Here is a 12,192-nt window from a genome sequence, read left to right on the forward strand (position 1 = left end):
GCGCGGATCCATTATATCCGCCCTATAAGATAATATCATCATTATTTTTATAATTGTCAAAGTTTGACTCTGCATAGTTTCTACACTTTCTTCCTGAAACACTGCCCCATCAATTCGAACCTCTGCTGCTCGAAAGCTCTGAATGTTTAAATGTACATATCTCTGAGAGCTACTTCTGTCCATTCTGAGGCACACACAGGAGTGTCATGTCAGGCAAATGTGCATAAGAACAGAATGTACTGCTTATACTTGTGGTTTTATATTCACATGTTATTCTACATCCTGTCTGTCTTGTTCATTAAATTTTGATAGTTTGGCCCTCTACTTAGACTCAGTATTTGATTTTGGGCCCCATCCATGATTGATTTTTGAAGACACAGCTAAATTGTAATACTGAAATTCTGGTCTACATGAAAAAGTTCAAACTTATAGTACACCTAATCATAACAAAATAAGTTTTACATACTTTATATGGGTTAAACCCAGATCTGCTTTCCCATATATATTTAGAAACACAAAGTACTAAATGATGGCCTTGTCCTCTTCTGGAACAGTGTAAATCCAACATGAGATGAACCGTGAGTGTTATAGCAAGGCTGATTTTCTTATTTACATAATGGGTGGGGCTTTTTGTGTAATTATATACCAGGCATTGACAGGTAAAGGTTTATTATCATGAAGTGCTCGAGCTTGGAGAAGTATAATTCAGATAAAGTGACCGGAGATGAATCTCCAGGTGGATTATGACTCTACTGAAGGTGACATTTCCAATGGCAACCTGAGGTATATTTTTTATATATTTTTAGATCATTTATTTGAACGTTAATGTTTATATAGTCTTTCAAAGAGATAAGAGTCAGTATCACCTGTGCATCAGGTGATCATGAGTGACCATGGCTCGAGTGTTTCTCCCTATCAATTTTTTGTATTGATAATAAATGTTTGACATCTCAGTTGTTCATTATAATTTAGCACATCCTGGTGTTGTAGAAGTAGCAGTAGGTAAACACTACATTTACATAAGCTGAATAGTGTCATATGTGTGATTTGTCCTGAATAAACAAGATGGAAGAAATAATTTTAATTATTACACATGGTTTATGTCAGACCTTTTCTTTTTTCTTTTTTATTATAATTATTTTTTAAAGGAACTCTAATGAAAATGTCTATTCTAGCATGAAAATTTGTGTTGTGTTAAATTCTCGGTTGACTATGCGGGGAAAAAAAACACATTTAAGCCTTTATTTGTTTCCTTCTCTCTTTTTTTGCATTGCTTCTCTTTTTTTTATTATCCTTCCCTATTTGCATTTCTGTTTTGTTATACAGTATTTACTACAGTTTTGGCTTGTATAAAATAATTTATTATGATACATTCAATTATGCTTTCCAATCTTTGATTAAAACATGGGTATCAAATTAACTGGCATGACTGATTTTTTGTTTGTTTGTTTGTTTCACATCTGTAGTGTCGACAAGTATGGATTTGAGCATTCTGAAGATTTTAACCCTGAATCCTATGAGATAATTATGTCTGAGTATTTACCTGTGCTCACCAGAAGATCAGAAAAGTGGTCACAGCTTTTAAAAGAGAACACTAAAGTGCAAAAGAATCTGAAAGGTAGGCTTGGCACACCACCACAATAAGCTCTAATTTACAGTCCACACAGTTGACACATTATCTCTCATTATCGAATAACATGTTGCATGCATGTTCACTATTAACAGTAAAGAGGTATGTGAGGAAAGGTATCCCAAACAAACACCGTACTATGATCTGGATGGCTTCCAGTGGCGCACAGGAGCATCTGCAGATGAACCCTGGTTATTACCACTCTCTTTTGAAAATTCAACATGACCCTATGCTGGAGGAGTCAATACGCACTGGTCAGTCTTATCCTTTCCTCATTTAGACGTGTTACATTGTTGTACTTTTTTTTTTTTTTTTTTAAGTCTTCACTGACACACTCATGTCACCTGCCAGACTTACACAGAACTTTCCCAGACAACATTCAGTTCCATGACTCCTCCCAGCCTTGTTTACTGACGGCTCTGTTTAATGTTCTTTTGGCATACGGACACCACAACAAGGATGTAGGATACTGTCAGGTATAGTCCGAGTACACTAATGCATTTTTACATTTATTACCACAGGACATATATTCCTGATTCTTTGTTTAGTTGATGCATTTAAGAAAGTATTTACATAATTTACATCGATGTTAAACGGCTTCTAGACATGTATTCAGCTAGCTGACATAGTGTTTGCTCAGTCAATAATCTGGCTAAACGTGCTCCACTGCAAATAATTGCAGTGTCAATTCACCGTTTTATTTCTGTTTTCAAGGGAATGAACTTCATTGCAGGATACCTCCTTATTATAACTAAAGATGAGGAAAAGTCTTTCTGGTTAATGGATGCTTTGCTGGGAAAAATCTTACCTGGTCAGTCACTTTTTGCAATCCCTTAAACCAAAAGTTAAAATAACACAACAGTATTTTTTGACCATATTCAATCAATCACATCAGTCAAATTAAATATGAGTGACTATAAAAAGACAATTGCCAGACATTTCTGTTTGAAAAAAGAAGACATTTCTACCACAATTCCCCTTTTAAACCAAGTCTAAGGGCACTTATTCACTAATATAAATTACATTAATTAAAGTTTTTCTGTGGAACTTTATTTTTGCTACTCGTTGATTTTCTGGTCATTCTGTTCATGTTAACTGCACTGCTAAAAAAGTGTATCGTGGCCCACCTTGGGTGAAGTTATTAGTGTTTGGCATTACTATTCTTAGCACAGCTGCCTGTGTTTTTAGAACAGACCTATTGTTTGTGCAAACATATAGCTGCATGGGCTTTGACAACTGGGCAGTTCGATATGATTGGCCATATGCCTCTTAATACAAAGGAGCACATCAGACAGACTATGCAACCAGTGTATTGATAGTTCCATTTTGGCTAGAGCTCATGGTTATACTTTATGCTATTTTTAGTGATAGGTTCTCTGTCCTCACACTAGAGTGTCAGTGCCAAAACGATGGGTCACTGTGGCACAGAAACCACATATGTATTTTATGTAATTATGGGTCTGAACATTCAAGTATATCTGGCATGTTAACACTTTGGAGTACACATGCTGCAGTTGTATTCCGCATGTATAAAAGCAAGCATAGATCTTATTACACCAGTGTGCATAATCGTGGTACAGTGGTGCACCGCATGTTTTTGTGTAGCGTTCCTCATGTTCCCTCTTTGTTTCATCCTTCCATAAATATGGCAGAAAAAAGATTGGCCTTAATGTATGGCTCGTAGGTGTGAGTGAGTGTGTAAATGTGTAATCCATCCACAATGTGTTTCCACTTCATGCCCAGGGTTCCCAGTATAGATCCAGATCCATTGCTACACTTGTGATAACACAGTTACTAAAGGTCACAGAGTAATCAACATACAGTATATTTTAATATAGTGAATCTGATTTTGCAGAATAAAAAAATTGCCAAGGCCAGTTCTTTGATCAGGGCGCTTAAATGCTATATGTAAGTGACTGTAAGCTGATGACACACTGATTTACTGAAAAGAAAGTGGTAGATTAGTGGTTAAGGCATTAGATGTTTTCTCAGAAGGTTGTGAGTTCAAATCCAAGCCTCACCTGAGCAAGAACGAGCTGCTCGGTTGTATGAATGAGATAAATGAAGTTTACTCTGGATAAAGGTGTCATCAAATGCTGAACATGTAAATGACCATGTAAAAAAACCTGATTGCACAACTCTATACTATACTAGAACAAGTTAAGGGATGCCTTCTTGTACCAAAGGCCAATGAACATGCTTTTGGCTTCTTCCTGGGCGGCACAACGAGGAGTCACCTGTGGAGAAATGGCAGTATGGCTCATATTATTGTTTTTATAATCCCTAGATAACAGTGTAAGAATATTTCTTTCAGAAAGCAGTATAAGCACTTTGAACAACTGTCATCCTCAATAAAATATCTGCGCTATTGAGTGCTATACAAGTCTTTGTTCTTGTCTGGCAAGCTCCTTCCAGCAGTGCCTCTCAAATGGACCTCATTTGCCCTGTCCTTGAAAACTTCCTAGGGGACCCATTGAGGCTACAGTTTAAGGTCCCTGGATACAAAACAGGTTTTTGTTATCGCATGATAAATAAGTTCTAGTGCATTAGCGCCAGAAGAAAGTGGCCTGGCAGTCTGACATGTAAAATGGATGATGAAGAATGATAGAAGAATCAAAGAGATTACATTTGTAGTTGTGGTTTTAAGTGAAGGACATTTGGGTCAATCAGGCTGAAAAGAATGAAGAGAGGATCAATGAGGACATCTCTCACCCGCTACTAGGTCAGGTTTTCCTGGTTTCCGCATATTCTTAGAACCATATTCACATTTACATTCATTCAGCAGACTAGTGCTTTGAGCCTCTATTGCTGAATAAATCTACACAATACGTTCTCACTCCCAATGATCTACACTGGCACGCTAGATTAAGATAAATCAGCCCACAACAAAGAAAACCTGGAAACATGCTAGTTTAAATGTTTCAGGAAAAGGTAGGTAAAGGTATTTAAAATTTTATTTGCAATTAGAATCTTGAATCTTTTCTGTCACTACCAAGATTTGCTTATTTGGTTCATCTTGTTATTTTTTTTTTTTCAGGTTCAAAATATTGTAATATTTCAAAAAAAAAATTTGACTGAAATGCAAAATACTCTTGTCTGTAACTCAGATTACTACACACCCACAATGCTGGGCTTAAAGACAGACCAGGATGTTCTTGGGGAGCTGGTGAAGGCTAAAGTGCCTGCAGTGTGGCAAGCCATGACTCAGCACAATGTGATGTGGGGTCTGGTGGTGTCAAGGTGGTTTATTTGCCTTTACATTGACGTCCTTCCCATGGAGGTGAGGAAAAATCTGCAGATATACCTTGAATACTCATTAGCAAAAAGTAACTAATCATTTAAAACAAAACCGTCACTGAATATTGCTAAAATGAATCAAAATACCTGTGGACACTATGCTATGTCTTGCCAGACAGTGCTACGAATATGGGATTGCCTGTTCTATGAGGGCTCCAAGATCCTCTTCCGTGTGGCCCTCACTTTGATTCGTCATCATCAGAAACTTATTTTAGAGGGGCAAAATTTTCCAGACATTTGTGAGTGTTTCAAACGGATCACACATGGGGAGTTTGTAGAGAACTGCCATGCATTCATGCAGGTAACCATCCATAGATATTCTACAACCATATCCATGTGTAATATTTAGACTAATAACATGTTCTGAATGGTATAATCTTTTTCATGGCTATGCCTTCAATTAGCAGTCATATTCATAACATAAGCTGAGAATACATTAGTGGTGATGTGATCTTTTTTTACTTCAGAATATCTTTAAGGAGCCTGGAAGTCTTTCTACAGCAACAGTAACTAAACTCAGAGAAATATGTCGAGAACGCATACAAGCTCAGGATTCTGGATGATAGTGATGATAAGACTATTTCACATTCACTCCTCAGTGTGAATGCGGACAGCGTTCAGGACCGAATGCAACATGAGAAGGTCTTTTTTTTTTTTCTTTCCTTTGCTTTAAACTCGTATAGTTGTTTAGAATGTACTTCTCACTATGAAGAATGATTACCGCTGTGATTTTATGTCCTTATATCCCAGTCACTTGATAAGTACTTGCATTTTGTCACGTTTTGTAGCATTATAACCTGTGAAATTGGTCTCATAATTAAGGACATTAACTAGCCACAATTAGCGCTTTTATTATTTGTGATTGTTTAAGATCTTTCTCTTATTTTAAAAAGTTTGTTTATGGTGAAACCGATTGCAATCATATAATTAGTTGAAAACTGTTGGCCCTTGTGCAGTTTCGCATGGATGCAATATAAATATACCTTTTCTTAGATTTCTGATTCTGTTTCTGTTCCTCAGAATTTGCTAGAAAGCACACCAAAGCAAACAGCATCATGAAGACTAATATTTAAAAACATCTAGGACAAGGTTCTAGTAAATAATCAAAGTTTTGTTATAAAAATATCCCAAATTTTAAACATGACACAGCACACAATAAAATTTTTCACAGCACATCTATGATTCTACCAAGAGAAGGTAATCCAGCACAAGTCAGCATCCAAAGCCATAAGTCACAGAAGTAACAACGGAGGGTAACGATCAACAAGATGCTACCATGCGTCGCTATGTTATTTTCTCAGCCTAATGAGTAATATCAAACCTTAAATTTGTCTTATCAGACCAGCACCTCTTGCACACTCTTCCCAGTCATGTGAGGTGTCCATACAATGGTTGTCTCTCTTTTTTTTACTGTCTTTAGTTTTTAAAAATGGGTTAAATCTTTTTCCCTGGATGTCAAAGCATTTTTAATTGTATAAGGGTAGATGCTGTTCAACCAATTATATGATTTCTAATATCAGCTTAGTGCACCAGAACCAATATAAAGATTTCAGAGAAAACTGGCTAAATATTTATAGTAGGTGGCTGCTTTATGCGTCGCATGTACATTACAGAACAGTGAAATTCTTTCTTTGAATATCCCAGAGATGTTAGACGCTGGGGTCAGAGTGCAGGGTAAGCCATGAGGAATTAAGAGCCTCACTCAGGGGCCCTCTTGGTTATACCACGGCTTGAACTGCCAACCTTCCGATCAGTAAACCAGAACCTTAACCAGTGAGCTACCACCTCACCTAGTTTGATTCCTGCAAACTAGAAATCTAAATTACTTTGCAAATAATATTAATTCCCCACTAAAATACTACCACAGATTGTGTAGCTTCATGTCATATAATGTGATTAAGTCTATTTCAGTTATTGGCTGTACCATTATAAAATTGTGGAAAAGTTCAAGGAGAGTGAACACATATGCGAATGCACTGTACACGAGAAAGAGATGCCATTACACCAGTCAAACAATTTTTTCCCTTTTTATTTGTCACTGCATTTATGAAGATGCATATTCTCTACGGCTATACAACACCTGATAGATATGGATTGCAACCCATCATCCTCAGTCAAAACACATTATTCCAAAGCATTTCACATTAAGGAGAAACATCTTAACTGCATGAGCAAAAGCAGATAACATACATCTGTTCAGTCCACTGTATGTAAGAGTTCATTATAACACTCACTTACTCACTCAGTTGCTTATTTACTCACTCACTCACTCACTCTCCTTCTATAAAGCATTAAATGCTGCTTAGTCCCACACGCAGAATGAAGATCAGACTGGTAAATATCAAAAAGTCACCTTTGCAGTATGAAAATGATATCAGATCATCATTGTTATCATATTGTGAACAGTACTTTCATAGTGTGATATTAGTAATATATAAGAAATCCTCACTTGGCCACTGATTTCTTGCATTCCAAAACATGCTAACTGAGGGAAAGCAGCATTGATGTTTAACACTAAATGGTTTAAAGATTGCTAATAACAGTTGAGCTATGTGTATTGATGATTGGAAACTTGTTACAGATGAACTTCACTGTTGTCAGCTATCATGTCAAATACATCTATAAATATCAGGAAAATAAGCAACCGTGTTTCCGTACAGACTCTTCCATGCTACAAATAGAAGCTTGTTAGCTTTATAAATAAAGATAGATTGGAAAGAAAAGTACCAGTTTACTCATGTTTAATGGAACACCTTCAAGTGGAGGATAATAAGGTCTAAGAGTAGGTACTGAGAAAAATCTCAACGAAATGGATGCAGCCTTTTTCAGCAACTGCATATAAGCACACATCTTGCTTCAGCTGCTTCTCACTGGGTGGATATACAGTATATTTAGATTATTTACAGCAACCTGTGCAATTTCATACTGTTCCAAATAGGGGGCTAATATATAGGCTGACTACAATGCAGATTTAATCGTTCTGGATTTTCCATGGATCTGAATCTGACAAAATCCTTACAATCCTGATTTACAGTCTGAATCATTTCAGATGCAGGGGAAGTGTTATGTACTTCCTTTTATAGGTGACTAATAACTCATTTATACCAGCTAAGCAGTGCTCCTACTTGTGTGCTCAATTATGGCCATGCATTGCGGTAAGTTCTTTATTAAGTTTTCCAAACTTCGGGTTTGTTTAAGGAAACTCTTTCTTTCTAAAAGGAATTTCGTGTCAGTTTGAGAACTAGTCTGTGCTTTATCTGAGACCTAAGTCTTCCAGTGGCAGTGTTGCCAAGTGTAACCCACACCAAAAACAATGCCTAGAGTGGTGCAAGATTAAATATTTTTGTAACTATTTCCCAGTTCTAATTAAACTTAATGTCCATAAGTCATAGGATCACCTTAGGCAATGGGCATAATGGCATCATGAGAATAGCGCAGGGCAGGTAAAAACATGTGGCTTTAATGGACTAGAATCCACTGATTTAGCACTGACTGCATATTCTGGCTTGAAAGCTTACATGAGCAGGTTTAGATCGTCTGATAGCCAGCATGGCTCCTCTTCCTGCCAATCAGGTAGGCCAAAAACACAACTAACACAAGACCTGCTAGAGCAGCACCCACAGCGATAGGGATCAGCATGTCATCTTTATCCATGTCACACTCCTCAGCTGGGAAAGAGAGCATATTTATAAAGGATTTTTAAAAAGGTATACATGTTGGTAGTCAGAGTGTTAAGAGAAAAGAAAACTACCTGCTCCAAACTCATTTCCACTGACACCGAAAGGCTGCACCTGCAGATGGAACGTGTTCAGGGAGAAATTCTGCTCAATGGCCAAGATTAGCTCTTGACGGCACATGTAAGAGTAGCCCAAAGTACCCTGAAGGTAGCTTAGATTATGGTTAGTGATGATCAGGGGCTCTGGGAGGATAGAAAGTCAATTTTAATACATTTAACTCAACCTTAACGATACAAATATCATTCAGCCATATAATAATAACTTACGAGCCATATCTGGCAAGTTGATCGACAGCGCCAGTTCACTAAGGTGATACTTGTTAGTTGTAGAATTCTAGAGGGAAACAAGCACCATTTGAAATGCTATTCGACTGAGTAAAGGATGAGAATATATATTTTAGATGGTAAGTTAGGGTGTTGGGTAACTAATGGAAAGTGAGAGAGTTGAGGAATTAACTGACCAAAAAGAAGGTGAAAGTCAGGTTTGTGTTCCCCTCCAGGAGTACAAGCTTTGAATTGTCAGCCTCACAAGATCCAGAGGTTCTGGTCAGGTTTGGTTGCAGGTTTATGGTCTCCTGAACAGCCTTCAAGAAGAGCATTTGTAACATATCACAATTACCAAACAGCTACTGGGCACAATATATTTTTACAGAAAAGTCATGCATCGGTTACACTGAAATTCAGGAGGCCAACATTTCAGCACACCTGGCCAAAATGTGCAGTTACGAAATGTTAAGATGCGCTAAAGAACAACAAATAAAACCAGAAAAGCAACTTTGCTGCTAATTCTCGCATTACATATTCAAGTCAGCCCTTCAGTTTGATGACACAACAAAGTAGAAGGAAGGCAAGCTCACATTCTGCACCTGCTTCATGCATGTGTTTTTGCCTAACTGATGTGCTAAAGCAAAAAAAACAGCCAGCTAAACCTATACTCCCAGATAGACTTACTGGTTTTATACTGTTCTGTGTCAGCACAAGGTTTAGCATGTGTGAATACCTTTCCCTGTGAGCGAGAGTTGTAAGTAATGTTGAGCTGCAGTCCCATGCTGGCCAACAAGCACACAGTGCCATTGTTGGTGATGTTGTAGGACCCTCTTTCGGGGACACTGGTGGGTAAAGGGGGACTCGGAGCTGAAGTGGTGGACGTTACATCACTGGACAAACTCTGGGATAATGTTACAGCTGTAATGACACAAAAAATGTATAAACATATTTTTTATAATACTCAGTAGACCAAATTTTGGAGCGGACAAGCAGCAGGGTGAGATGTCAAGCAATGGACTAATTAGTTAGATTAATGTTTGAGGGAAATTGCAGAGCTGTGTTTTCTCCTAATGCACATAGAAATGGATAAACAAAAACAGGACAAAAAGAAAAACGGTTTAAAGGATTAAAAAGCAAAATCAAATACAACAATGATAACAATAGTTCTAAATAATAATATATATAATAGAATCATTCTAAAAAATAAACCTTAAAATAGTATGCCCTTTTTTTAATATATATTTTATTAATAGTAGCAGTGTATGAACATGAAAGTCAGCCTGTGAATAGATTTGTTGGTCTGCATTTGTTTAGTGTCAACTATAATAGGTTAATATAACAATAAAATCGTTTGCTATTTTGAAATAATGTTATTCTCTATTTTCCTACAGTGTTGGAGGTTATAATCTAACCTTACCCAGCAGCAGAAGAGTAAATCCAGAAGGCAGAAGGTGTTGTGGTGTGTGAGGTTTCATGTTTCCAGGCCAATGCACAATCCAAATCTCTCTATTCCCTTAGTGATGACACTCTAACCAACTAAACACTCGTTTGCAAAAAAAAAAATAAGGCATTTAATTCCGTAGTTTAAAACCTGATTATAGACTCCTTTTCCCGCATTCGTTTTGTTTTGCTAATCCTCTACACCCTGCTCGGATAAACACGCCAGCCCTGGTGTTTTTGTCTCATTGCCCGAACCGCCGGGTCTCCTGATCGCACCAGGAAGAAACAACCCACGTGTCATGTGATTTGCGAGCACTCACGGGCCGTATCCCAAATACCAACATTCTCTAATATAGTCCACTACACAGAGCATGTAAGCCACTGTTTCCTGCCACATGTAGTGCGCGTATATAGTGAGAATAAGAGCTTTTAGACATGCACCATGCGCATGCGCAATTCAACTCAATCGTAACTGGGCATGATGCAAAATAGGTTAATAACAATCTGTAATTTTTTTCAGCCGATTTTCCAATTCGGGATTTGTGCAGAGGATCAAGTGCTTAAACCTTGCATGCTTTAGGTTTAGGCTGAAATGCCATGATGCTTCAGATGTAACAGTCAGGCTTGGTTTTATGTCTGAAACATTTTATTCATTGCTACACCCTTGACAGGTCTCTTTGAGTCTCATGTCTACTCATAGAATCATCTCTGCCTTTCCTAGTTTATATCTCACAGGCACCCTATGTAACCCTATCCCAACTCAAATGGTTGCCTAAACCCTTTCTAGCCATACTGGTATGATGAACCTATTGAACAGGACTCATTACTGCAGACAAACCAAAAACACGAAGGTATGAAGCTGTATCAGATCGCATGAACAATTTACAAGAAGGTGCCAAAGGTTTGAGGTAGAATCTCCTTGAGCTCCTAATGCTCTTCACAGGATTGTGCCATATAACCTTTCACTTTATGAGGTTGGTGGAGTAGAATGAAGCTGCAAATATTGACTATGGGGCTCCTCAGCCTTTACGGTAGCATACCAGCCCTGTGGAGCACGTGTGGTAAACAGACCATTTCAGAAACCACTATATACACACTTACTTTCAAACACAGCTTTGCTGAGTTTAAGGGAAATGAAGAATGATGGAAAAAAAATAATAAATTGTTACCGAAAGCATTTACATATTTCATTAGTATGAGCACCTGGCAAATGGGAGAATGTGAATTGTTACTCTTATCAGATTTTCTTCATCAGATAGTGTTATATTAGAATATATTTACTGCACATGGTTTAACCATACATTTTTCATAGCCTGCTGCATTATGAATATGCTGGGGTTTAGATGCATGTTGGAGCTAATGTTCCAACATTCCAGATCATTACCACCTCCTTTATTACATCATCCTGCATGCTTGGTGTGTTATGAACACTGGTGCACTACTTACATTAAACAACTATTAAACATGGTCAAGAAAGCTAACTGGAATTGCATTTTGTTGGTTTGTTTTATATGTTTAAAAGTAAATGTGGCTGTTGTTAAAATGTAAACACGGCTGTTTTTTATGCATTCATTTTTACCACAGGGTGGTGTGTGATACTCGTAAACAAACAGTGGTGTTTACTGTGCTGTTTATCAAACCTTGTGATATTTACATAAACAGCATGTGTTCGTTAACTCTAGATTTTAGCATTATATTTGATGATACTGTTTCTTTAGGCAAAGTCATCTATTTTTTCTTTTATGTTGTATGCATCATTATCTGAGTAGAAAATATTTCAATACATTATATTTTCAACGCATTAACATTTTTAAAAGATCAT

The 12,192-nt window shown here is 37.3% G+C and overlaps 2 protein-coding genes across 2 annotated transcripts; one reads left to right on the forward strand and one right to left on the reverse strand.

Moving 5' to 3' along the window:
• Positions 1-646: 646 nt before the first annotated feature.
• grtp1b (growth hormone regulated TBC protein 1b) lies at positions 647-5,921 on the forward strand. Its single transcript, XM_046845668.1, has 8 exons — positions 647-783; positions 1,467-1,618; positions 1,726-1,884; positions 1,982-2,106; positions 2,345-2,441; positions 4,738-4,910; positions 5,043-5,228; positions 5,395-5,921. Exons 1-8 carry the CDS (start codon positions 725-727, stop codon positions 5,488-5,490), a joined length of 1,047 nt encoding a protein of 348 aa, XP_046701624.1. The 5' UTR covers positions 647-724; the 3' UTR covers positions 5,491-5,921.
• Positions 5,922-6,938: 1,017 nt separating this feature from the next.
• lamp1b (lysosomal associated membrane protein 1b) lies at positions 6,939-10,659 on the reverse strand. The gene is made up of 6 exons (XM_046845669.1): positions 10,348-10,659; positions 9,664-9,848; positions 9,125-9,247; positions 8,931-8,997; positions 8,679-8,846; positions 6,939-8,595 (listed from the first exon to the last, which is right to left on the reverse strand). Exons 1-6 carry the CDS (start codon positions 10,403-10,405, stop codon positions 8,456-8,458), a joined length of 741 nt encoding a protein of 246 aa, XP_046701625.1. The 5' UTR covers positions 10,406-10,659; the 3' UTR covers positions 6,939-8,455.
• Positions 10,660-12,192: the final 1,533 nt, after the last annotated feature.

The sequence above is a fragment of the Silurus meridionalis genome, chromosome 3 (genome assembly GCF_014805685.1).
Source record: "Silurus meridionalis isolate SWU-2019-XX chromosome 3, ASM1480568v1, whole genome shotgun sequence".
Classification (NCBI taxonomy): Eukaryota; Metazoa; Chordata; class Actinopteri; order Siluriformes; family Siluridae; genus Silurus; species Silurus meridionalis.

Excerpts from the sequence above, each read along its gene's own strand:
- grtp1b (XM_046845668.1), top strand. The coding sequence starts at position 725 with ATGAATCTCCAGGTGGATTATGACTCTACTGAAGGTGACATTTCCAAT. Across the intron at positions 2,442-4,737 it reads GCTGGGAAAAATCTTACCTG|ATTACTACACACCCACAATG; the intron begins GTCAGTCACTTT and ends TCTGTAACTCAG. Across the intron at positions 5,229-5,394 it reads ACTGCCATGCATTCATGCAG|AATATCTTTAAGGAGCCTGG; the intron begins GTAACCATCCAT and ends TTTTTACTTCAG.
- lamp1b (XM_046845669.1), bottom strand. The coding sequence starts at position 10,405 with ATGAAACCTCACACACCACAACACCTTCTGCCTTCTGGATTTACTCTT. Across the intron at positions 8,847-8,930 it reads CAACTTGCCAGATATGGCTC|AGCCCCTGATCATCACTAAC; the intron begins GTAAGTTATTAT and ends CTATCCTCCCAG. Across the intron at positions 8,596-8,678 it reads TGGAAATGAGTTTGGAGCAG|CTGAGGAGTGTGACATGGAT; the intron begins GTAGTTTTCTTT and ends TCTCTTTCCCAG.